The 24,543-nt window shown below is 34.5% G+C and overlaps 7 protein-coding genes across 10 annotated transcripts in view; 5 read left to right on the top strand and 2 right to left on the bottom strand.

Moving 5' to 3' along the window:
- Positions 1 to 298: 298 nt before the first annotated feature.
- LOC123308034 (protein FAM136A-like) lies at positions 299 to 1,011 on the bottom strand. Its single transcript, XM_044890558.1, has 3 exons — positions 818 to 1,011; positions 547 to 765; positions 299 to 494 (listed from the first exon to the last, which is right to left on the bottom strand). The coding sequence occupies exons 1-3, from the start codon at positions 902 to 904 to the stop codon at positions 366 to 368; spliced, it is 435 nt and encodes a 144-aa protein (XP_044746493.1). The 5' UTR covers positions 905 to 1,011; the 3' UTR covers positions 299 to 365.
- A 58-nt stretch (positions 1,012 to 1,069) lies between these two features.
- On the top strand, positions 1,070 to 1,674 carry LOC123308035 (iron-sulfur cluster assembly 2 homolog, mitochondrial). Its single transcript, XM_044890559.1, has 2 exons — positions 1,070 to 1,383; positions 1,434 to 1,674. The coding sequence occupies exons 1-2, from the start codon at positions 1,127 to 1,129 to the stop codon at positions 1,609 to 1,611; spliced, it is 435 nt and encodes a 144-aa protein (XP_044746494.1). The 5' UTR covers positions 1,070 to 1,126; the 3' UTR covers positions 1,612 to 1,674.
- A 137-nt stretch (positions 1,675 to 1,811) lies between these two features.
- LOC123308033 (protein phosphatase 1 regulatory subunit 21) lies at positions 1,812 to 3,285 on the bottom strand. Of its 2 annotated transcripts, none has more exons than XM_044890555.1 (4): positions 3,088 to 3,285; positions 2,717 to 3,025; positions 2,392 to 2,628; positions 1,812 to 2,333 (listed from the first exon to the last, which is right to left on the bottom strand). In XM_044890555.1, exons 1-4 carry the CDS (start codon positions 3,151 to 3,153, stop codon positions 1,947 to 1,949), a joined length of 999 nt encoding a protein of 332 aa, XP_044746490.1. In that variant the 5' UTR covers positions 3,154 to 3,285; the 3' UTR covers positions 1,812 to 1,946. The 2 variants fall into 2 exon arrangements, with proteins under 2 accessions (XP_044746490.1, XP_044746491.1); XM_044890556.1 differs by having other exon boundaries at positions 2,717 to 3,022; positions 3,088 to 3,283.
- Positions 3,286 to 12,369: 9,084 nt separating this feature from the next.
- On the top strand, positions 12,370 to 14,264 carry LOC123308220 (apolipoprotein D-like). The gene is made up of 5 exons (XM_044890795.1): positions 12,370 to 12,561; positions 12,838 to 12,968; positions 13,028 to 13,119; positions 13,925 to 14,020; positions 14,076 to 14,264. Exons 1-5 carry the CDS (start codon positions 12,448 to 12,450, stop codon positions 14,201 to 14,203), a joined length of 561 nt encoding a protein of 186 aa, XP_044746730.1. The 5' UTR covers positions 12,370 to 12,447; the 3' UTR covers positions 14,204 to 14,264.
- Positions 14,265 to 14,918: 654 nt separating this feature from the next.
- Positions 14,919 to 16,543, top strand: LOC123308219 (apolipoprotein D-like). Its single transcript, XM_044890794.1, has 5 exons — positions 14,919 to 15,203; positions 15,813 to 15,943; positions 15,997 to 16,088; positions 16,182 to 16,274; positions 16,337 to 16,543. Exons 1-5 carry the CDS (start codon positions 15,087 to 15,089, stop codon positions 16,474 to 16,476), a joined length of 573 nt encoding a protein of 190 aa, XP_044746729.1. The 5' UTR covers positions 14,919 to 15,086; the 3' UTR covers positions 16,477 to 16,543.
- A 150-nt stretch (positions 16,544 to 16,693) lies between these two features.
- On the top strand, positions 16,694 to 18,258 carry LOC123308218 (apolipoprotein D-like). Its single transcript, XM_044890793.1, has 5 exons — positions 16,694 to 17,088; positions 17,249 to 17,379; positions 17,433 to 17,533; positions 17,749 to 17,841; positions 18,001 to 18,258. The coding sequence occupies exons 1-5, from the start codon at positions 16,972 to 16,974 to the stop codon at positions 18,138 to 18,140; spliced, it is 582 nt and encodes a 193-aa protein (XP_044746728.1). The 5' UTR covers positions 16,694 to 16,971; the 3' UTR covers positions 18,141 to 18,258.
- Positions 18,259 to 19,767: 1,509 nt separating this feature from the next.
- Positions 19,768 to 24,543, top strand: part of LOC123307349 (transcription factor AP-2-epsilon) — a 249,269-nt gene continuing 244,493 nt past the window's right edge. For 2 of the 3 annotated variants that reach the window (XM_044889620.1, XM_044889623.1), the window contains exon 1: positions 19,768 to 19,913. The gene's annotated coding sequence lies outside the window, so the exon portion shown is untranslated. The remainder of the gene's footprint in view (positions 19,914 to 24,543) is intronic. The other variant, XM_044889626.1, reaches the window with a different exon arrangement.

Below are 24,543 nucleotides of genomic sequence, written 5' to 3' on the forward strand. Positions count from 1 at the left end.
TTTTTAGTAAAAATTGTTCTTGCAAATACTAACTAGCAAAGCTAATGGCAGAGTCTGCTAATGGTTAATCATTGTTATTTATTCATTTTGTGATGGCTCGATTAATTTTCCGTACAAACCTATGGTTTTGAAGGTTTACCCTTTTTATTTGACCACTGTAATTTTCTCATCAAATTGTCGTAGGTGTAAATTTATTTGTGAAGAAACGTTATTATTGCTTTTATAAATATGTATTTTACCAGATACCCATAATCTTTGCCTTATATAGAGAAGAAAAGGAGGATTAATAAAAGGGCAATCAATGTTACACACATGTATTTTAAAAAATTATTTTTTACTACTATTGATCAATTACCTACTGATTGTTATAAATTATCTTTCACATTTTCTGCGATATCCCTCTTCATCTTTTTTATAAGTGATGGTAAATACTCCATCTGTTTATCAACACAATTTTTAGCACAATTTTCAAAAAGAGCAGTAAACTTTTCCACCTAAAATAAGCAAGTGATGAAAAAAAAAATCTCAAGACTCAACAATGTTTACCTCAGAATCAGTTGGATTGGGCCCCATTTTTACTTTTATGTCATCATTACAATCCATCACACATCGTTGCAGTTTATTTTGAAACATATTCAGATTAGTTTGAACATAATTTTGTGTCCAATTCAATGTTGCTGAACAATTCTCTACACATTTTTGGACGCCTTCTAAAGAAATTTTATTATTGTCACAGCATTTAGCCGCACATCTATGCATATCTGCCTGAAATTTTTAATAAGCTCTTTACTGTGAGCAAAACTTTTTTCATCAGTACCTGAATTTTACGAATGTACATAATGTCTAATTCGTTTATCATTTTTGTCATTTGCTGTTCTATTCTTTGTCTTTGTTCTTCAACCATGATTGCTTATTGATTTCTTCTATATTTCTTCCTTCAATTCAGTTTTAAATTTTACAGCTCCAGACAAGGTGAGGTTTGAGGTTATTTACCGATTTTAGGTTACCACACAGAAACTTATCAAAAAAATTATGGTGTCTTATTCTTTCTTCAAACCTCCACTAATTCTATGGTTAAACTTCTTTAACCTCATTCAGAATTTTAAATTTTAATAACAAAATAAAAATGTTATCTTCTAGACGACTTTTGGATTTTTTCAGATATTATGCAATTAATAAAAATATCAACTTCTCCACTAAGGTCATAAAACCACTAGAGAATATTAAGGCTGAACTTAAAATTACGGATAACTGCGTCAATCGTTTGAAATCTATCATTACCAAAGGTTCTTCTGATTTTTTGAGAGTTTCTGTTGAAGGAGGTGGTTGTTCAGGATTTCAGTACAAGTTTGGTTTGGATAGTGAATTATCAGACGATGATAGGTAAATGCTATTAATTTAGATAAGGATAAGAAACAGTAATTATTTTCTAGGATATTCCAAAAAGATGGAGTGAAAGTTGTGATAGATGAAATTTCTTTAGGGTTTGTGAAAGGGGCAACTGTTGATTATCAAGAAGAATTAATAAGAGCATCTTTCAAAATAGTAAATAATCCTCTTGCTGAACAGGGTTGCTCTTGCGGTTCATCTTTTGCTGTGAGACTCGACTGAGAAATTGTTATGTAGATATTTATATAAATGATTTTATTTATGTAATATATTTGTGTCACTTGAGGTCTGCTTTTATTTCAAATTGCTGGGGAATAAAATAATATAACTTGTTGAAGTTAATTTCTGAAGAAATTACATCAATACCAATTAGGGGAATAACAACTAAATAATTTAGGTAATGAAATGAAAACTTGCAAAACTGTTTGGTGTGAGCCATATTATCATAAAGTATATTTTATATGGAATAAAAATCAAGCAAAGTGATTATAATTGCCATATTATAAATAAATAAACCTATTTGTGTAACTTAATATCTATGTACAAATAATGGAATATTATTTCTTGGATAATAATGTATGTTTAAGCATTTCAATTTCATCAGACTGCTGAGTGATCTTATCATTTTGGGCAGCCAAATGCTCTGTCATCGCATCTAACTGTACTTTATAATTTTGGTTTGTTGTATGGAGTTCTTCTTTTTTTACTTCTAATTGTGACTCAATTTCCCTATTTTCCAGGAGCAAATTCTCAAGTTTTTGACACAAGGCTGTATTTTCAGCCCATAGGGTTTTAGTCTCCGAGAGGCACATTTGTTTGGTTTCTAGCATTTCTCTCAGTTGTGATTCATAATACTCTGTAAGCTGCTCATTTGAGGTAGGTTTTGATCTCAACAATTCACACTCAGCTTTCCATCGTTCTGCTTCTTCTTGCCAATATTTACTCTGGAAAATAAAAAAGGGTTGTAATGAAAATAGGCTTGAAATGCACACATACACTAACTCTTTTTGATTCATCATTATCTTCTTCACTATCCCTTGAACTACTAACAGTAATTTGAGGTTGTAAATCATTTTGACTAATTTGTTTATTGGAACTTGTTTGATTTTTCATTTGAACCATTATATCTGAATAATTTTTTTCCAGTTCTTCATATTTATTTTCAAAATTTTGTATCTTATTTTCTAGCCATTTAATTTTTTCTCTACAATCATTTATCTCCAAGTCCTTATCAGTCATCTGAAATTTTGAAATGTATATAAACAAATACTATAATATGTACTTGCCACGATATATATAAAATTTGATAGATATATAAAAATTATACACTGCTCAGGAGTTGTGCATTTTCCATAATCTTTTTCTGCAATTCTTCATTAATGACAGTCATATCTGGAGGGTGGAATAAATCATTGTTGCCTTTTTGTTTCCCTTTTTTGTTATTTGGTTGCAATTCTTGTTGTAAAACAGCTATTCTTTTACTTAATTGCTCATTACGAAACATCAAACTGTCCATTTCTTGATTGTGTTTCCTCAATTGCTGCTCATGTTTCTTGATAACATCTTTGAGTTCTGCGGTCTTTGCTTGTTCCTCCAGAAGTGCCTTCTTCAATACTGTTGCATGAGTTCGTATCTGCTTGAAACGGTATATGAGTTACGCCTACATTACAGAACATATTTGAATTTTATTTTATTTACCTTTGAGAACTCAGTAGCTAATTTTTGATATTTGACCTCCAACTCAGAGGAGTTTTCTTTATCCATTTTGTTAAACACAATTACTTCCGATATTAATTAATTCGTTTCCTTGAATTAAGTGAAAGAGGTAAAATATTGAACTCTGGTAGTTTTCACTAATTGCTAAAATAGTTTAGGTTATGTTTTTCTTATGATTGTCAAATTGCAATGTTACCAAATGCACAGATTACAGAGTACCAAATGCTAGCTTCCAAATAAAATAATTTCTATATCTATGGAGGATCCTGCAAAAATAGGCATATCTGAAGAGAGTTTATTTACTGAGATCCTCAAATTTTATTGTTCCACGAATATTTTGTGGCAGAAGTGAATACCAGAATGTCTTCACAGTTGAGAACATTTCAAAGGAAAAAAGTTTTCTTCGACAAATATCTCTGCCATCTATACCAGTATAACTCACTTCATTGATGCCATAAACTATTGATTGATGCTTCCTATAATATTTAGAAGGAAATTATATTCGGTTTTCTGAAGAGATTGTTCGCTAGATGTCGCGAAAAAATAACGGCAACCCAACATACACGGACGTTGTTGGCAGTTGCTTTCCCCAATTCTCCGGGCGCAAACCTGAAGTTACTAATTTTGCATTCTAATCTTCAACCCTCTATCTAATACTCTGATAATATTTATAATTAGACTTTGAAATTATGTTCCAATCTGCGAAATAATTGGAGTTCATTTAAAATCGAAATCAAATCAACTTTCATTCTACCTCTTCCTCTTCCTCATTTTTCATCATCCTCCAGTATAAACATAAACAAAACTTTATACCTATTTCTTTTGTGGATGTTGGTATAACGAGAGTTGAAAAAATAGTCGTCAAAGGCTATGGAATTTCAAAGTTGATATTTTGTGTGGACCTCTTACTTATACTAGTTACTTTGCTCCTGTTATACCCTTGTGTCTTTTAGGTTTGATAAAATTAGTAGCAGCGGAGTTACTAGTGTTCGGAAGAGCTATTTATTTCCTTCCTAGAGTTGAGATATTGGAAAAATACAGAAAATTTCGAAGTTTTCATCATAAATACAATGTTTCATGTTTCTCAAGAAACTAAACTGGTCTGAGCTCATTCCTACTTCTCAAGGATATCAAAACATTCTGGGAATCTATTGGTTTTCGTAATTTGAACATGAATAGAAAAAATTATGCGGGAGGAATTAATTATGAATTGTTATATTGCATTGTTTTTAATATAACTCAATGATATATGCCTACTCAAAGATATAACCAATAATATGCTCTGAGATAATCTATCAACGCCAAAGAAAACTCATGAATTCATCTTTTGAAATTGAAGTCACTCAATTCGATAAATCTGCGTTATAAGGGATTTCGAAAATCATTCTTTCAGTTCTCGAACACAGTTACCCCTTCCCCGAAGTCAAATCTCATCATACCATGTGTACGGTTCGTTTGACATTTCAATTTTCCCTGTAATAGGGCACATGTCTTGTTCAGCAGCGGTTTAATCTTTCACAAGGATGTGGATTCATTTGGGGAGATTGCAGAATGCCATTGTGCGTCCTCACAATTTCATCTTTAGTCAAGAGATAGGCTTTCGAACAGAATGTTTCTTATGTTTCCTTTTACGTAAAACGTTCAATGATTAAACTCAGTGGGGTGGAACTAATTTTGAATTTCACAGATGATATTTTTAATATTAACCATTGTTGGTTTGACAATAATTAAAACCGACTTGAGACTTGAGAGAATGAATAGTTTTAACGATAAACGTTAAAACTTCGATTTTCGAGATTAACTCAGGATTATTAAACAATACAATTGAGTATTATACTCAATGACAATACCTAATGTTTCATAAAAAATTTGAAAGCTTATTTTTTCAAATATCTTCCAGATGCGGTTTTTATGGCGGAGCTCAAATTTTGGGTCTCATAATGAGACATAAGGGCAATCAATTTCATGTTACTACTTATTATTAAATTTTTTACTCATTTAATAGTTTAATTGTCATAAACCGGACCAAGGTTTATTCAAACTGAATTTATAGGATATTCAATTCAGGACTTTAAATTGAGAACTAATTTTCGTGAACTGATTGACCGGGATCAGTTGTTTATTTTACAAATAATGAAACTCGTTTACCTGTTCCCACAGAAAACGAACAATAAATCAAAAAAGCTTATTTATAGCGTCCTCTCCCGTAAAATCACCTATTATATGAAATTTCACGCAATTTCATGTGTAATAAATCACATGAGCCGGACAAGCAACCCCAAAAACCTGAGAGTTCACCTCGCAGGGTTTTTCAATGGGGATTTATAATCCCATTTTTGTGATCTGATACAGGTACCTGTCGATGGAATGATCTTTTTCACGGAAAAAATCTCGAGGAATAAAATTTCGCTGTAAAAAGAGAGAAATGCAAACAAAACGAATCGATTTGAACCTTTTTTTCTGATTTGCGATGTTGAATCATCTTTGTGAGGTGCTTTTCTATAATGTTTCGTTTTCAGCAACTAAACATCTGAGAAGGGGAAATCAAATTGTCTTCGTATTTTTATGGGTATCTTTATTTTTTCTTCAGGTTATCTATTATATGATGGATATCGAAAGATGAAAGATATTGTTTTTATTGTTCATTGAGTATATACTAAATTTTTCAGGAAAAAATGTGGGAACAAATCGTTAGGTATAGATATCTATAGGGTTTGAATAAAATATTATTATAGATGGATGGGTATTGAGTATTTCTTGACATATAATGAAACACTTTTTATTTTCCGGCAATTAAGTACCTACTGTTTGTTCGAGAAAATTGCATTGAAATTTGTGAACAGAAAATATAAGTATCAGGAAATAATTTTGTAAGCATTTATATGACACTATATAGGTAGATATACCCACTGTTTCTTTCCTGAAATTATGTGATGTAAAAATATCGACTTCTTAAATCCTTAGTTGGCAGGCTTAAACTTATTTCAGTGTTTTTCACTGATTTTCAGTGATTGCTATGCTATGGTAACCTTGGAACATTTATGTTTCAAGATGGTAACTGCTACAGAAATCACAGAAATAAGTAAGCCTTAACGTTATACATATAAGCCTGCCTCAAATAAGTAGATGCAAACCGGTATTGATTTATCAAATTGATGAATATTTCTGATGGCTAATTAGGCAAACTTTTTATTTAATTTCCTGCGTGATTCACATAACAAAACATAAATTTGGGAAATTTCAATGGCTTGCAAAATGATCTCACAATACCTACAAATACTCATAGGCATAGACAAATGGACTGAAGAGCATTCCCTTTCCATCTGTGCATAAAGTACGGTCAGAAAAATTGACAGGAAGAAACTGAACATCAGGTCAGCTAGAGTTATCTTTTCGATTGGTCCACACTCACGTCTATGTCAACAGAAAATAGGGAGGTATTGGCTTGACGATCATTTCCCTCTTTCTATAAAATAGTTTTATGCTTGTCTTGTATTGCCATAGACATATAGACATTGCTCAGTCTATTTCTCTATGTCTATGCAAATAGTGAAATACTAAAGAACAAGAAGAATCTCTATGTTGATTTCTTAGTAAAATTTGATGAAACGAATATCGTACCAAGAGCCCACAGAAGAAGATCGACTTTTTCATCATCTTCGTGAGCGTGGTGATACGCGTGCCGCGTTCGTGGGGGTCAGTCGAGGTCACGCGGCATGGCCACAGAGACGCCCGTGAAGCACGCACCGACCATCGACTAAATTGTGCGTCCCTCCGCTCTGCCGCCCTCTAAAACTGGTACGGCACGTCGGAGAGGTTAAATTGGAGGCTTCTCTCGAAGATAATTAATAATGTGAGGTATTGCACCGGTACCTTCGGTACTCAGATCTGAGTTGGACGGTCGAAAAAATTTCGTTTCTTGGAAGTTATCGAAGGCGAGAGTCTGATGCTGATACAGGTTCTCTATGGACGATTTATTTCGAATTCTTAAATCGGTTGAGTTCCGAAGAATAAGAAGGCCATTGTTTATGAACTTTAGACATAGAGAATATGTCTCTACTCTCATGGGAACAACGTATTTAGTATATCTATGATTGATATGTTCTGTGTGCTTGTTAGCTTGTTGGCTGTCAACCACAGACGAATCAAATACTTTTTATGATATTGGTCATATATGGCCAGTTTCAACGAAAACCAAACTAAAAAACACTAATCCTGTCTGTTTTCTCGTATATATCGCAGTGGCCTGTCTATAAATCTGCAGCCTGAACCCTCTGCGTACAATCCAGCAATTTGAAAAATTCTCATGAAGAAAATCCCAACTCATCTATCATAGAGGAGAAAAGCTTCATCTTGTTGAAACCTAAAATTTTGGATTGTTTCATTGTTTGCTATTTCTATCGTCAAGAATTTAACTTTAACAATAATTTGGTGTTCGATTTTCCCTTTCCAATCCTGATGAAATATTCGTCTATCGAAAATGAAGACCTTTAGGTATAACTTGATCATTATTGGTGATCAATGTAAGAAAAATCTTGATTATTCTAGCCTGGTCCCTCCCATTCATTTCAAAGTGCATGTATGCATTCAAAACAACCCCCTAGAGACGAGGACTATATCGTAGGGTGCGTGGATTCTTTTTGCTTCAATAACATACGGCCACCCTTGTGCAGCATATTTGATATGGATATCTGCATAATTTGCGGTGATATATTCTCCACACCAGCACCACCCAAATAATTGAGAACTGCATCAAGGAATAATGACTATTATTCAGTATTAATTATCCACCAAGTTTGGTGCTAAATATTCGTATCAATTCGAATCGGAATCGAAATAAGGAGATATAGAAATAGAAAGTAGGAATACCTAATGATAAATACCGAATTTAGTTCACGATAAAACGTTTTTCTTGTACAGGGGTTCCTCCCGATGTTTTTCATCCCCCGTATGAGTCCCAAGCGTGGGAGCTTTATCCAACCATGGTTTGGTCCTTGACAGATCGCATCCGATCAGCAAATAGTGAGCTAATTCGGTCCCGGTAATCCGTTTAGTTGGCTGGCAAAATGAACAGTTACAGGATTATATGGAAATGCGGCCGCCACGCTAATATAAGGAGGGAATTCCCAAGGAGCGTGACACATGGTTTTCTATTTCATCTGATCTAGCGAATTCGTGACGCTTGTGATAAGTGGATTTGAAGCCGCATAAATTTGGCAGAGGATATGTTCTATGATCATTTCCATTTGGTATAAGAGCTACTCTTCTAGTGATAAATCTTGAGATTTCATCCATTTCGTCACAACTGACCCCATCTTTTTGGGAATTTTTAGAAGGTCAACGTTCCAGTAGTTTTTCTTCGAGGAAAATTATCTTTGATCTAAATGCGATACATATTCTAAAAGAGCAACTCTTCTAGTGAGAAATCTGAAAATTTCATCCATTTCGGCACAACCGTTCGGTCTTGAGGAAGTTTCAACTGACCTCATCTTTTTGGGAATTTTTCGATGGTCAATTTGCGATTAGTTTTTCTTCCAGGAAAATCATCGCAGATCTAAATGTGTTACATATTTTGAAAGAGGAACTCTTCTAGGGAAAAATCTGAGAACTTCATCCATTTCGGCACAACGGTTCGGTCTTGAGCAAGTTTCAAATGACCCCATTTTTTTGGGAAACTTTCGAGTAACGTATCTTCAAGGAAAACCATCGTAGATCAACATTTATTCGGAAAAAAAAACTTTTCTAATAATAAATCTCGAATTAGATAAAATTAAACGACAACTTCCACAAAATATTTCTATAATTTTACAACAATTGTTTCGCTAACATTGTAGGTAGCTTCATCAGGTTCATTTCCCAAGCCTTTTACCTATATAGTTTGTACCGTCCCCTCTGCCTGAAGAAGCTACACTGTTAGCGAAAGGATTGTTGTAAAATTATTAAAATATTTTGTGGAAGTTGTCGTTTAATTTTATCTGCTTCAAAATGAACTTCCATCAAGTGAAGACCGAATCAATCAAATAAATCTCGAGATTTCATCGACCTTTTGCTCTTGACGAATTTGAAAGACCCACACTATTTTTTGAGTAGGAACCACCCTTCAAATTTTTCCGCCATAATTCATTCACACCCTGTAGTGGCTTTCCGGTGTTAGTTTCTGAATTATACAGGGTGAGTCTTTGACTCGTACAAATACTTTAACAGTACATTCTTGAGGTCAAAAGAAACACTTTTTTTCTATAACATTTTTTTCGGATCGACCCTGATGAAAAGATATAGCCATTTTCAGTTTCCATAATAAGCTGTGCCCTGAAAACACCAAATCACCTTCAGAATAACTAGCTGCATCTGTGACACTACACATCTATGGATCTTTTAAACAGAGTTGTATATATTCAGCCAAAGTACCCAATTTTCCGAATATCACAGATATTTTTTATTTTTGAACATCAAATTACTCAAAAACGGCGCATTATACGAGAAAATATGGAGAATACTTTTATTCTACAAAACGTTCAAATATTCATTAAAAAGCGTCCAACTTAGTTTCAAGAGTTGGTTTCTTTGAATTTTTGGTATTTTTATCGTACGTAATGGTCATAATCAGAAAACTGGGAGACGTGGGTTATATCTTATGTTCGAAAAAGACTCATCAAATAAATGAAAAACTATATTCCGAAATTCATTTCATTCGATAAAACCGTTTGTGGGATAGAACTGAAAATGAAATTTTTTTATGGTTTTTCAACAGCCTGTATCTTTTAAACCGAGCCGATTCGAAAAAATGGTTAGGGAATAAAGTGTTTCTTTTGACTTCAAGAATCTACTGTTAAAATATTTGTACTTGTCAAAGCCTCATCTTGTATAGCACAGTCAAGTTTGGAAATCAACGAAAACTCGTGTGAATCTCTTGTAATGGTCCATTTATAACGAGTCCGTCGTGCGTACACTTGTGAGATTAATTACATTAAGGCTTTGCCGAAAGTGGGACGGGCGGCCAGAACCCGAACCTTGCGGCGGCCCTTCTCTCGTTCGTGCTCTATAATTAGAAAATTATAACCCTTTAGGAACGTTATGCGTGGCTGATCAAACATAAAACACGGCCAGAAAACATGCGGTCACGATTTTTGACGAATCGTTTTGTTAGTGTGTGTGTGTGATTTGGGTAAATGAAATTTTACGTATATGCGCAATTTGGGCAGGTATTTTACGGCACGCAAATGCATATTTAGTCCGTGTGTGTAGCGCAAGAATCACGTATAAGCCTACAAACTTCATAGCTTAGGGCCTGAAAAAGATATCCCAGTGTGGGCCTATACGAAAAGCATATTCGCCACTGACCTATCTGGATTTTTGAAGGGCTCCATATCGCCATATCTCAAACAGTTTGAGGGCCTTATGAAGTTTAAATCCGGTCACGGGTGTATAAATGAATCCTTAGACATGGAGGGAAAATATCTTTTTTGAAGTATTGTTGACCACACCGTCCGATTGTTGATTATAGGTTTCTGAAATGATCATAGCTTGCCTCATGTTTCTAATTACTCTCAAAGACGTCCTTTCAGGTTCCTCATACAGGGTTTTGATTGCTCTAGGTTAGGTAAGGTTAGTTCGATTGATCTAGGTTTGCAAGTCGCATATACGAGGATATATTGAAAAATTCTTAGCCTACTATAGAACCAATCAAAATTTCAATGTCTAAATATTTTATTACTCTACATATTCTCCTCTTAATTGGATACATTTATTACAGCGAACCTGCAACGTCTCTAGATCTTTCAAAAAAAATGTTTCTTCTTGATTTGCAAACCAGACCTCCACAGCTTTCATTACCTACTCTTTGGAAGAAAATTTACGACATTTTAAACTTATTTTCAATTAAGGAAAGAGATGATAGTCGGATGGAGCTAAATCTGTTGAATAAAGGGGGTGCTCTAGTAATTCAAACCTTAAATCACGAATTTTTTGCAGGACAACAAGAGATTTGTGTGCAGGGGCGTTGTCCTGCAAAAACAAAACATCTTTGGATAGCTCTTCAATTTTTTCCCGTAGAGTGGTCAGTAATGTCGAATAGTAATCTCCGGTTATTGTTCTACCCTTATCCAAAAAATCAATCATGATTACTCCATGGCAATCCCAAAAAACTGAAGCAAGAACTTTTCCAGCAGATTTTTTGACACGAGACTTCTTAGGTCTTGGAGAACCAGAGTGTCGCCATTCCATCGATTGTTGCTTTGTTTCTGGATCGTAGAAATGTACCCAAGTCTCATCCATAGTAACAATTCGGTTTAAGAAGTCAACATCGTTTTCAAATCGAGTACAGACGAACGCGATGCTTCTACCCTTGCACGCTTTCGGTCAACATTCAAACATTTGTGGATCCATTTTGCAGCAATTTTTCTCATGTCCAAATTGACGTGAACTATATGATGAACGCGTTCGTATGAAAAATTAAGTGCTTCAAATATCCCTTTTAGCCCAATTCGACGGTCTGATAAAATCATGTCATGGACTGCATCGATATTTTCGGGGACTGACACAGAAACTGGCCTTCCCGATCGGTCATCACCTTCAATGAAAAATTTACCTCTTTTGAAGCTTGCAGTCCAAATTTTCACGGTCGCATACGAAGGACATTGATCACCAAGGGTATCAAGCATATCTTAGTAAATCTGCTTACCTCTTAACCCTTTTAAATACAGGTACTTGATGATGGCCCGATACTTCAATTCTTCGATTTTCACAATTTCGGTGGACACCTTTTTTCTTTCAATTTATTGCTTAACTCTGGTTTACTTTTTTACCTCAAACTTCGCACTGACACTTTTAATGAGTTATTGTTCGTTTCTATGGTAAAGCAATTTTTTTGTGTGCATGGAACTGGTCTTGGCTAACTAGATATCAATACATCCTCGTTTTGGATGAGTATACTCCAGTCTTTGAGTGCCCATTGCTGACATCTCAAGAAAAGTAGAATAGTTAATTCATTTTCATGAAATTTGGATATTGTCTTGAGTACTCTTGAAATCCTTCAGTGGGTTACCACCCTGCTTCAGAAAATTAAGAACGATCAAAAACTAGAAGATATAATTGTTTTGAAATTTGGGATTCATTCAACCGAATATAAGTATCTTATCAATTTTTGAGTACATTTTATGATTAATCCTTTTGCACTCACTTGTTTTGGGTACATCACTCACATAACTATCGATTTCCATTGATACCATCAGATATTTCCTGATAACAAGTACTTTAGATCATAATTTTCCATTCCGCTTACGCCATATCTTGAGCTATAAATTCGGAAAAATCTCAGTTTTCCAAGATAGAAAAACAAGAAACATGTTCAGATTTGCTTTCGTTTTCGTTCTGGCTCTAGGCATCCAGGCACAAGTTCCTGCACCAGGAAAATGTCCTGAAATCGCCTCAGTTCAACAAGACTTCGATTTGAACAAGGTGAGTACTAAACTTCACTATGGATTTTAGTCAGTTTATCAAAACTCAAGAAATATATATCTATTTGAGTGTTTTCTATATCCCTTTGTGTGGATGGTGTTTCTTTGACTCGTACAAATATTTTAGCAGTAGATTCATATTCTTGAGGCCAAAAGAAACACTTTTTTCCCTTACCATTTTTTCCGAATAAGCTCGGTTCAAAAGATACAGGCTGTTGAGAAACATTTGTACGAGTCAAAGACACACCCTGTATATAGGATGCATATTAATTTTCAGTATTTGGGTACTTGGTACGAAGAAGAAAAGTATTTCGCGATATTTGAGCTTGGTGGAAAATGCAATTCTGCTGAATATTCCTTGAACGAAAATGGTACTGTGAGTGTCAATAACAAACAGATTGACAAGACGTAAGTTGAATCATTCGATAAAGGATAAAAGGTGGTCAGGGATAAAAACATGTTTTCAGAACTGGAAAAGAGACGACAATTGTAGGAAATGCCAAGCCTGCTAGTGCAAAAAATGAGGGGAAATTTCTTGTCAACTTCCCTGGAAAAGGATGTGAGTAGGATGCACTGTTAATTGCTACATAGTAATGTAGCAATTGCAGTATTATTAGATGTCGATAAAACGAATACATGTTAAAAAATTTGAATTGAGCGCTTTTCTTTCTTGTAATAATTTTCTTTTCTTCATCGCTCTTTATCTTGAATACGCAACCAAAATTTTTTACTAAGCAAACCTCAGCAGCAAATTTTTCAATTTTCTACCTATTCTAGAGACTGGCTCACAGTTTTTTGAAACATCCTGTATAGCTTTTCCACATTTCCACAGATATATCTGTAGGGAAAACCAGCAGCATCAATGTCAGCTTGTTTAAACGATTTTCTTTTTATTTTGGGATAGAAGAAGAGCTTTGAATCTGAAAAAAAACAGAGGATGATTGATTGATATCATTTTTGATAAGTGTACTCAAAATATGTGTTACTAACCCCTGGTTTCACAAGGCTTGATCGGGAATCAACGCTTGATTGATGAATAAACGTCAATTTGTTTTCAATCCATTATAATTCAGTAGTGAGCATTCAGAATATCATTCTAGCATCAAATTTTGATCTGTTTACATCCAGTCAATGATTCTCAATTGCTACTTCTTCAATATATTCAAAAATGAAAAAAATTCAGCAATCAAAGATTTGTGAAACCAAGTGTGGGGAAGAAAATTATCCTCTTTTATTATTTACTTAAATTATGATCAGAATCAAAATCCTGTATTTTTTAGAGTAGAGGCGTGTAAAAAAAAATGAGGACAAGCAGCTCTGCAAAACTTATCGATGAAGTTATTAATAATTATTGTTCATTTTAGTCCAAACGGATGCACCTTACTGGGTCTTGGAAACTGACTATGACAATTACTCAGTGGTGTGGTCATGCGTGGATATTCCTCCAATTGTCAGTGCAGGTATTTATTAATGAAACTTCTTACTATCATTTTTTTTACTCCAAAAACTCCACAGAATTCGCATGGATACTGACTAGAGAACGAAGCCCAGCTCAAGAAATAGTGGACAAAGCACACGCTGTTTTCGACAGACTCAACCTCAGCAGAAAGCCATTGACCAAAACAGATCAAACAAACTGTTGAAATTTCGAATTTTTGATTATACCTACTATAACACACTGATAAAATAAAATTAATTTTTTTTCATTCGTATCGTATCTCTATATACCTACCCAAACGTTTCTGAAACCTGAATATACGAATTTTCTTCAGAAAAATGAGAAAATCTGCTTTGCTGAAATTGCATATCTTGTAACCTTGTGATGTGTATAATAAACTTTAGAATGGAATCTTTCAGAAAAAAATATGGGACTGGAATACGTAAAAATAACAGTGGCGGCTTGAAAAAAATCTTTGACTAGGTACGTTACTGCATTCTAATGAAAAGTGTCTGTAGAATATAACATTTGTTTTTCGATATCACTGAAATTTCACGAAATAGAAGCACCAATTCAAAGAGCCAAAAAGTTTTCACTTATAACTTGAAAACAAAAGAAGATAGAATAATGAGGTTTTGTAGATTTATCCATCATTTTAAAAGCGAGGTTGAAAACGTGCAAACCATTTTTCCCCAGATCTTACGGTTACAGAGCTGCCATTCAATCCCATCTAATTTTGCCCACCCTGTACAGCCGATCAAAATTAGGGGAATTCTCTCAAAATGGCTTTCTTCTGATCAGAGTAGACCTATCTCCCTCTATCAATTGTTGAGCAGTGTACATTCAGAGGCACATATTATCAAATGAGAGAAAATAAATATTTATTCGAAAGTCGATATCGAACCGATGTAATATCCGTTCGTTCATTGTTCAAATCAATCGACCAAGCACTTGGCCTGCTTCAAGAAACAAGATTATCCTATTTAGTAACCAGTCCACTTATCTCACGATCCGCTGACAGGACAAACGTGACTAAATCCTGTCGTTGATAGAATACTTATCAGACTTTGGTGCTTATTCTTGTTGAGATGTGGAAATTATTAGCCATTTGGGCGATTTGCATTTGTGAAATATGGTGTCAAGTACCTTTCTTTGGAAAGTGCCCCGAAATCGATAGTGTGCAGAAAAATTTCGATTTGAATAAGGTGAGTTTCTTGGATTTTACGCAAACAATTCAGATGACCAGTTTGCATCTTTTGGCCTTCAGTTGGATCGTCAATTTTGGGTATCTCTTTATCGATTGAACAGTGGCGTATCTTACTTTTTGTATCAGATATCTCACCAGACTTCTCTTTCTTCTCTCCTATTGAAATTATGGGTTTTTATCAGGTTTGAGTGAGATATAAATGGTCCAAAAGATGTCTTGTCAAAAAATAGTTTAGGTCTTTCATCTACTTCTTTTCACAGAACCCAGGAAACTGACAGAAATGAAGTTGAGTAAACAATTAGACAGATCGATTTATTTTGAACAAATGAAGTCCTCTTGGACTTCTTGATAAAAGTAACGGTTTTTGAAGAAAGGAATCATTTATTAACAGATACCTAGCGTGGGTAGTTTTCTGGTTTCTAAGAGAAAAATTGAAAGTAATTGAAATCAGATGCCATCCTTGGGGACTTGTACATAAACAGGGGATGCTGAAAAAAAATTACGTGAAAAACCCACACTATTTTTTGGCTGAAAAAATGTATAAAGTGCCTTCAATGGTTCGACCATCATTGTTCTTCTTCTTATGTTGATTTCGATTATTCTCCAGTATACAGGTAGATGGTTTGAAGCAGAAAAATACTTCGCTAACTTCGAGCTAGGAAAAAAATGCATCTTCGCTGACTATTCTCTCTTCGAGAATGGCACCATGAAAGTATTGAATCAAGATATAAACATTAAGTGAGTTGTTGCATCTATGAAGCAACAGAACATGTTATATTCTGTTTTTGTAGCACCCACAAGAAGAGTTCAATTGAAGGAAATGCAAGACCTGCCGGAGACGACAAAGAGGGTAAATTATTGGTGAATTTTCCGCGTAGAGGAGGTAATTGCATTGAAAAAATTGGCTAATGCAAAATTGAGTTAGTCGAGATGTTTTGGTGATCCTTATCTTCATTGTAACAATTTTTTATTATAGTTCGTGTAGACGCACCTTACTGGGTGTTGGAAACTGATTACGACAGCTATGCTGTTGTCTGGGCATGCTCTGAGTACCCAATGGTTAGCACAAGTAAGTTCTTACGAATATTCTGTGGATACTGATTCCAGACAACTGTATGAAACAATTTTTAGAGTATGCCTGGATATTGACCAGAAAGAGAGACCCATCAGAAGAAACACTAAAGAAAGCTTACCAAGTATTCGAAAGGCTTAATCTCAGTAAAAAAGATCTGTTCAAAACCGATCAGAAAGACTGTCCTATCGACGAATGAAAATGAGGAATAATATTTCGATGAAAAATGTTTTTATTCTTTCAATAAAGCTGTTCCTCATTTTGCATCAAATTTATCATTTTGAATATTGCTATACGAGTAGCAACAACTATACAGCTTTGTCAGTGATCTTGAATAGTTCTCCAAAGCGAATTTTCAAGGTTTCAAAATCATACTTACCTACAACTTATGTGTGACTTCCGTGTTTTGCTCTGAGAGTGTCATCATATCCCAAAGTACATAGTACCGTTGTTTACCTTATAATTATTCCGTCAAGGATACCCCTAATTTGTCATTTCCGATAACTAATTAACTTATTTTCGTTTTGGCCGTCAAGCATTCTTACTATTATTCACTATTCATCGAGTAGGTAATAGAGAACTTATCGCTTATCCACTAGTTACAGTAGTTCATTCACTCGAGTCACTAATTTAGAAGTAAAAATTTGTTAAGTGGCAATATTGACGCTTCCGTACAGTGAGAACAGCGGTTAATATGTTTGAATTATTGATAGTTACAGCATTGTGCTTTTTTGGTGCACACAGTCAAGTGCTGAACACTGGGAAGTGTCCTAAAATCGAGAGTGTTCAGCAGGATTTCGATTTGAATAAGGTGAGATTATGTTGGGGATGTTTTTTCAAGCATGCATAACTTAGTTGACTAAAGGTGTAATTAGAAAATCGTATTTAAAGTTACTAATCCATCACGATAGTAGTAACTATCAACTACTAGTATCAACTAGGTACTCATTTTCAAATAATTTTTTTGTCAGTATCTAGGCAAATGGTACGAACAAGAAAAATACTTCACAATTTTCGAACTAGATGGAAGATGTATCTCAGCAACATACTCCTTAGCTGATGATGGAACAGTCAAAGTTCTGAACCAGCAGATTGACAAATTGTGAGAATGTTACAAGTATCACGTGAATTTTATTTTGACGAAACTACTTTTAGGACAAATAAGACCAGATCCATTGAGGGGTCTGCAAAGCCACAAGGAGATGGTAAAGAGGCAAAATTGTCAGTGAACTTCGGCAATTTCGGGAATTTACCGAGTAAGTCTTACTTCACTATCGTAACTGGTCAAATCAAGCATTGATGAAGAATAATACCAACAGAGATGCAGTAGAAGAAAAATATTACAGGTGTGATGTATTTTAGTCGGGACACTCTGTATACTGGACCATTAGATTAGGTTGAAGGAAATGATATTATTTGAAAATTTGTGTTAAATGCCTTGTTCTTTCTGTTAACGCGATGAAATTTTCAGTTCACATCGATGCACCTTATTGGATCCTTGAAACAGACTACGTAAGCTATGCTGTTGTTTGGTCATGCACGGATTTTGGAATATTGAGCACAAGTAAGTGATTTGAAATGTGATCTGAGCTTGATTTTGGTTGTTTCTGGTACTTCCAGATTAGATGAAAGGGTCTTCATTTGTCTTGAAGATATAACCAAAGAAACAGCCAAAATCATGCAATTTGGATTGGGTTCAATTCGAAACGATTTTTTCTTACAGAATTTGCATGGATTCTCACGAGAGAACGAAATCCACCATCGGAAGTGTTAGAGAAAAGTCATGCAGTATTCGATAAATTCAACTTGAACAAGAAGAGTTTGCAAAAAACAGACCAAGAAAATTGTCCGGAGGATATATGAGAAGAACAACAGATCAAGTTACATAATAAAATTATTTGATTTATTTGATATGCCTGGAAACTTCAATGAGTAGATATCTTTTACAAAGCAATAATGAATATAATGAAAATAAACTCCATCATTAAAAAATTATTCTCGGTATATTTCACCATAGAAATATAAAATTATACCAAAGAGTAACCAACAAGAGGATGCACTCTGTCATTTTGGCCGGTTGGGTTTCAATGACCTTGAGGGAATACTCATAATTCGATATTCGAACTATTTTGAAAGAAGTCGCATTATTTTCATAAACGGAAATTGATTCGTTTCCTACAGGATACGAAAACGAAAGCCGATATCTGCCGATATTCGTTCGGTTCGCAACTCGCAATTTGATTGGACGCCCAGATTCTGATTTGACTGCGGATGATTCTGTTCGCAGTATTCTGGCGCGTATCGTGTCACCACTCCAAGGTTAAAATTCCATGAGTCAGATTTCGCCTTGTAAATTGACAGAGTGAAACCTCTTGTTGGTTACTCTTTGATTATACCTTTCAAGAGCTGTCTGTTTGACTGTTTCTATGATAAGCCACAGAAGTAAGGTAAGAACCTAATCATCAACCATTGTTGAAATTGGTAAAATGGAAAACTGTTTTTTAAAATTCAAACAAGGAAGGCTTCACATCTATTGTATTCTGCTTTTTATCTATAAGATACAAATCTGTATCGTACGATCGATATGTAAGTGTCCGATTGACAGATATGTAAATAATGCAATTTTGGAAATGTTCTTGTTTTCTATCTTCTTAACAGGGTTACTTTTGAACTACTTATCGTAAATAGTAACGGATTCCTGTAAGGTATCGGTCACTAAAGACGTCCAGAATTGCAATTTTCCTGTAAGCTTATGAAAATTTACAGATTGGCTTACTGATGAAAGCAGAATACCACCATATTGGTTGGTATGGTTGGTTTCCATGTCAGTTCCAGACATAATGAAGATGTTTCACCCTGAAGACATTGAATATATTCTATAGTTTTTTTGCAGACTAATACCAAATACAATCTCATGAATCTTTTACTCATTCACAAAACCACATGCTCAACTGTTATTGTCCAGAAGTATAAAAGAAGTTTTTGAATTCAATTCCCTTGAAGAATCTTACAATTTGGGTTAGTAATCGACAAAATTGTGTTCTCAAGCGTCTCCAAATTTGGTCGATTCCTCTCTATACTTCAATGAATGAAATGCTTTCAGTAATTAGAAGAAGTTTTTTCGAATCCGATGGTAATTTTCTTCCGAAATTCAATTCTGTCGAATATTTCATTAGTTATTATGTCATTGATATGTTAATTATGATGGGTGCTGACAGGTATCGAAGGATGTTCAGTCACAGATGAGATGTCTAGTTTTAGACATCTCTATCACAGAATATAAATTAAATTTTTGAAAATTTTAACGATAAGGTGAATATTGTTGGAAGCTCTTCATTTCTCAAGGTAGAATGGTAAGTTTTTATTGAGGATCTTTATCTGGAGCCACTAATTTAGGTAAAAATTATGGTATGTATGAAATAATCACAGAATGGTGGTAAATCACACAGAGATATTCTGTCACTCTTTGGTTCACCTAGCATCTAGCGAATAAATATAATTTGAAGAGTTGTGAAGTGGTCATATTTCTTGCAATGGGCGATAAACTTTTGATTAAAATTTGGTCAATTTTGTGTTGGTGTTTTTGTGCGTAGAACAATGTTTGAAAGATCTCTTCGAGGAAGCTGAATTGACGAGGTTTGTAGTTTTTTTTAACTTGTTATTTGATTTCATTGAGTACTGTTATGACTCACAGATTGCACATATATTTTGAATGAAGTTTATGTTTTTCATCGGATCCAGTTTTTGTAGATAAGTGTCTTGCTCAATAAGTTTTGACAGAGCTGGCAGGGCTCCGTATTCAATATTTTCAGATACTAAAAGGGAGGTTGGCACTCTGATATGATGACTCTACTAATACTAAGTTCGAAAAATACACTCCGTCGCCTCTCTCTACTCTTATTGTTCTTTTTATCTAGTTTAGTGGGAAAGATTCGATTAAAAGAACGATAGGAGTAGAGAGAGGCGATGGAGTGTATTTTTCGAACTTAGTATAAGTATAGGGGCTTACAACAAGAGATCCTTCATTCAAGGATCATTTCATAGAGGTATAAAAATTTCCCTTGAACATGTAGACATTTTCATAGAAATACCAAACGAGACATTTTCCTGTCAATATGAAAAACTGTATGATTCTGTTATCTGTGCTGTAAACTGTGTGTTTATCACAGTTCCAGACCTGCTGAAAAACAGAAAGAATAAGAAAAGTTAGAAGGTAATTTTGAATAGCATATTCCGCTTTCAAATCTAAGTTCCTCCTCTTTAATGCGTTAATAAATTTCGAGGAAAGGTATGTCATCTTCCCGATACAGAAACATACTCGAAATAACAATAATTATCCACCTAGATTCAACAGTTTATTTTTCGACCCGTTCACCCGCCTTACCCTCATCAATATTCAAAGTTCGAGATGTCCATAATCTTAATAATCTCGATTATGGTTGTTATAAATTCGGCATATAATAGTCGGAAGTTCTCTAACGAAAACCGTATCGTGCTATATGTAAATTGGTGGTATGCATAATGCATGAAAATGTTTTTTGTGATGTTGGTGTAATAAATTTCTGGAGTCGATACCTTATCAATATTCATTAGGGGCGGGCACCATCTGTCTCGTAAAAAACCGCCGGTCCTAAGTCGCCAAATGTGTGTTACGGGCTTTAATAGGCGTGTAATAGCCGATTTGGCTCTAGTTTTCGGTATTGATTTTTTGGGGGAAGGGGAAGGGGGTTGCGAAAAACAACAACGGGGGTTATTATACACCCTGAAAACCATCAATTCTGTAATGAGGGCCGATTTTCAATATCTCAATTGGAATCGCGGTGGATGGTTATCGTTTTTTGGCTCATTATTTCCAATGATGAATGCATCAATCCATCATCCCGGTGAAATTTCGGAAATACAGGGTGAGTCTTTGGCTCGTACAAATATTTTATCAGTAGATTCTTGAGGTGAAAAGAAACGCTTCTTTTACATACCATTTTTTCCGATTCGGCCCTGATAAAAAGATAAAGCCATTTTAAGTTTTTATAATGAGCTGTGCCATCCCTGGAGAAACAAAATTCCCTTCAGAATAACAAGCTGAATCTATGACACTATACACATCTGCGGATCTTTTAAACAGAGTTGTAGTCAGCCAAAGTACTCAATCTTTCACATTTCACAGATACTTTTTAATTTAAAACAGTTTTGAACATCAAATTACTCGAAAACGACTCATTATACCAGAAAATTTGAAGAATACTTTCACTTTAAAAAACGATCAAATATTCATCAGATTGCGTCCAACTCAGTTTCAAGAGTTGGGCTTTTTGAATTTAGGCTATGATAAAAAGATCATTTTATCTTTTCCTAATAAGCTGTGCCACCTGTGGAAAATCAAAATTACCTTCAGAATAACTAGCTTAAACTGTGACACTTCACATCTGTTGAACATAGTTGTGTCCAGCCAAAGTACCTAACCCAATTTTTCAAATTTCACAGATAGATACTCTTTAATTTTTGAACATCAAATTACTCGGAAACGGCGTATTATACGAGAAAATATGAAGAATACTTTTATTTCAGAAAAGGTTCAAATATTCATTAGAAAGCCTCCAAGTTAGTTTGAAGAGGTATAGATTCTTTGAATTTTTGGTATTTTCATGGTACGTAATGGTCATAATGTGAAAACTTCAAGACGTGGGTGATATCTTCTGTTAGCAAAAGATCAGTCAAATACCTAAATGAAAAACTATATTCCGAAATTCATTTCATTCGATAGAACCATTCGTGATATAGAACTAAAAATAACATTTTTTATGGGTTTTCAACAGCCTGTATCTTTCAAACCGAGCCGATTCGGAAAAAATGGTAAAGGAAACAAGTGTTTCATTTGTCCCCAAGAATCTGCTGTTGAAATATTTGTACGAGTTAAAGACTCACCCTGTATATGTACCTACCTAGGCATACAGAAATCGGTTACCATCTCCTTGGTTAAGGTCTTGGTACTCAGTTTGAGGGGAAGAAATTGAGCAGTGAACCATAAAAAAATGTTGTTGGACAAAAATCGATTTATATATACAGGCTGTCCTAAATTCCATGCTCACTGAGAGCATCTAGGGAAGAGAGACAAAATCTTCTAGGATACATCAGATACCTCGTATCTCGTATCTTGATTCGTCCTCGCGTGGGCGTTTTGAAAAATGACTGTTTCAAATATTTCGCTATTTCTTGTTCGAGATTAGAAAAATACCAAAAAAAAAATATTGTCATTGATTTTTATGTTTTATATGTTACCTACTAGTAACGGATCATACAAATTAATTACCATTCCTGGGATTAGAGGACAGACGGTAATTTTTAAATGGGACACCCTATTATTTTGAAAAGCAGGTTTTAGTCGCATCTCATTACCGGTTTTTCAAGAATGTCATCCGTTTCAAAGATATATACAGGTTGTTCTTGAATTGGAGATATACCCATCTACAAACGAAAAGAGGAGAATCCTTGAGTAATTCCAACAAAAAAAGTCACCTTTAATGTTAAAGAGATTAAATTCATTTCTGTGGCTTTATCTTAGTTGGTAAACTCCGGTCTTTGATCAGTTAAGGGATCTTTAAATCATTTTGCCAGTTTTTCTGTTGTTATTGGTGATAATAAGTCTTTTTTCTTATCTGTTCTTATATTTCTAATTAATCTCCTTTCTTTACTGTTTTCCCCCAATGTAGGGATTAATTTTTTGACCGTTTTTTTTACCACATTTCATTATTTTCTTGGGTTATTAATTTTCTCGCTGTGCTATTTAGTACTTTATTTTATCGTCTTCTTATTTCGTTGTCAGAAATGTGTGATATTTCTGTGTTTTTCCTAAAATTGCTTTCTAGACCAGTTGATTGCCACATGATTAGAGTTCTTGATGTATTCATAGTGTTCTTCGGTATTATCGTAGTCGACCTTGTCTAATTTTTCATTTAGTCGTTTTTGAAATGATGCTTTCACGCTTTTACAGTAGCTAACGGAATAGAAAGGATACTGGATAGATTAATCTCTTATAATCCACCAGTTATCTGATTTACAGTTGTCAAGATATTGAAGTGACCTCAGAAACTTACACAAAACTAAAGACAGTTTATCCATTAATCCATTCGTTAAGTTTTCGAACTAATAACTAATGATGGTTATCGAACGAGCTCAGAAACCAGGCATCAGCCACATATTTCTTCGAATTTAAGAAGGTTTTGGCAAATTATACTTATTCGGCACAAAATTAAGATTTTCACCAGATGTCCAAACAAGACGTTATAACGTTTCCTTTCATAAGATGAGATCAGATGGTCGTTCAACATATCCTCCCTTCTACGTTCTACGTAACTGAAGTAAGCACCCATCTTTGAAATGGACGAAGCTCAAACAGCATTCGAAACCCTTTATGCGAACGGAAAAACCAGAAAGAATGGAGAGCAGAAACCCAAACAACAACTCCGGTGGAGAATATGCCTGCGTACGTAATAATAACAATGCACCGATCCGGAGGAGGAGGGAATAGGAGGATAAATGAAATGAACTTTGGATAAGAAATAGAGTAAACAGCACTTGTCGCCTCCGGGCCTTGCATTGTAATGTTACGGATGAACTGGGGTATATAATATATCTTTCGAAGGGTGATCCTGCCTACGAACAATATGGCCGGTCGTGGAGATTTGTTTATTGTGCGTCGAGACGGAAAGATCTGAAGGGTTGCAATTTATTAATTCTTGCATTCTGTGCGAATAGCGCACGATTTTTTCGAGAGGGTGCAAGAAAAAAAATATGGGTGTTGCTGATGTAACCATTGGTTTATTATTTACAGAGTGTATATTATATGTTCTTCAAATTTATTTCCTTTCTCTATTTATCGGAATTTTCATAATATATTCTTATAGATTGTGGATTTTCCATCTATTGTGTAAGAGGGATTTTATCAAAAATTTCAGATTTTTTCTGAATTTTCACCAATATTAGAAGCCTTATGAATTTTGTAGAAATCATATTATAATTCTGAAGAATGCGATTTCTCACCAGTAATTACATACAGGGTGAGTACGAATATCTTAACAGTAAATTCTTGAGGTCAAAAGTAACACTTTTTTCCGAATCAGCTCGGTTCGATAGATACAGGCTGTTGAAATACCATAAAAATTGTTGGTTCCATCTCACCAACGGTTTTATCGAATGAGATGATTTTTCGGAATATTGTTTCTCATTTATTTGATGAATCTTTTTCGAACACAAAATATCACCCGCATCT

This window comes from Coccinella septempunctata, chromosome 2, assembly GCF_907165205.1.
Source record: "Coccinella septempunctata chromosome 2, icCocSept1.1, whole genome shotgun sequence".
Lineage (NCBI taxonomy): Eukaryota > Metazoa > Arthropoda > Insecta > Coleoptera > Coccinellidae > Coccinella > Coccinella septempunctata.

Excerpts from the sequence above, each read along its gene's own strand:
- LOC123308034 (XM_044890558.1), bottom strand. The coding sequence starts at position 904 with ATGGTTGAAGAACAAAGACAAAGAATAGAACAGCAAATGACAAAAATG. Across the intron at positions 766-817 it reads TGTACATTCGTAAAATTCAG|GCAGATATGCATAGATGTGC; the intron begins GTACTGATGAAA and ends TAAAAATTTCAG. Across the intron at positions 495-546 it reads CCAATCCAACTGATTCTGAG|GTGGAAAAGTTTACTGCTCT; the intron begins GTAAACATTGTT and ends TGCTTATTTTAG.
- LOC123308035 (XM_044890559.1), top strand. The coding sequence starts at position 1,127 with ATGTTATCTTCTAGACGACTTTTGGATTTTTTCAGATATTATGCAATT. Across the intron at positions 1,384-1,433 it reads GAATTATCAGACGATGATAG|GATATTCCAAAAAGATGGAG; the intron begins GTAAATGCTATT and ends ATTATTTTCTAG.
- LOC123308033 (XM_044890555.1), bottom strand. The coding sequence starts at position 3,153 with ATGGATAAAGAAAACTCCTCTGAGTTGGAGGTCAAATATCAAAAATTA. Across the intron at positions 3,026-3,087 it reads TAGCTACTGAGTTCTCAAAG|CAGATACGAACTCATGCAAC; the intron begins GTAAATAAAATA and ends TACCGTTTCAAG. Across the intron at positions 2,629-2,716 it reads ATGCACAACTCCTGAGCAGT|ATGACTGATAAGGACTTGGA; the intron begins GTATAATTTTTA and ends TCAAAATTTCAG.
- LOC123308220 (XM_044890795.1), top strand. The coding sequence starts at position 12,448 with ATGTTCAGATTTGCTTTCGTTTTCGTTCTGGCTCTAGGCATCCAGGCA. Across the intron at positions 12,562-12,837 it reads AAGACTTCGATTTGAACAAG|TATTTGGGTACTTGGTACGA; the intron begins GTGAGTACTAAA and ends ATTAATTTTCAG. Across the intron at positions 14,021-14,075 it reads TCCTCCAATTGTCAGTGCAG|AATTCGCATGGATACTGACT; the intron begins GTATTTATTAAT and ends AAAACTCCACAG.
- LOC123308219 (XM_044890794.1), top strand. The coding sequence starts at position 15,087 with ATGTGGAAATTATTAGCCATTTGGGCGATTTGCATTTGTGAAATATGG. Across the intron at positions 15,204-15,812 it reads AAAATTTCGATTTGAATAAG|TATACAGGTAGATGGTTTGA; the intron begins GTGAGTTTCTTG and ends ATTATTCTCCAG. Across the intron at positions 16,275-16,336 it reads GTACCCAATGGTTAGCACAA|AGTATGCCTGGATATTGACC; the intron begins GTAAGTTCTTAC and ends AACAATTTTTAG.
- LOC123308218 (XM_044890793.1), top strand. The coding sequence starts at position 16,972 with ATGTTTGAATTATTGATAGTTACAGCATTGTGCTTTTTTGGTGCACAC. Across the intron at positions 17,089-17,248 it reads AGGATTTCGATTTGAATAAG|TATCTAGGCAAATGGTACGA; the intron begins GTGAGATTATGT and ends TTTTTTTGTCAG. Across the intron at positions 17,380-17,432 it reads AACCAGCAGATTGACAAATT|GACAAATAAGACCAGATCCA; the intron begins GTGAGAATGTTA and ends AACTACTTTTAG.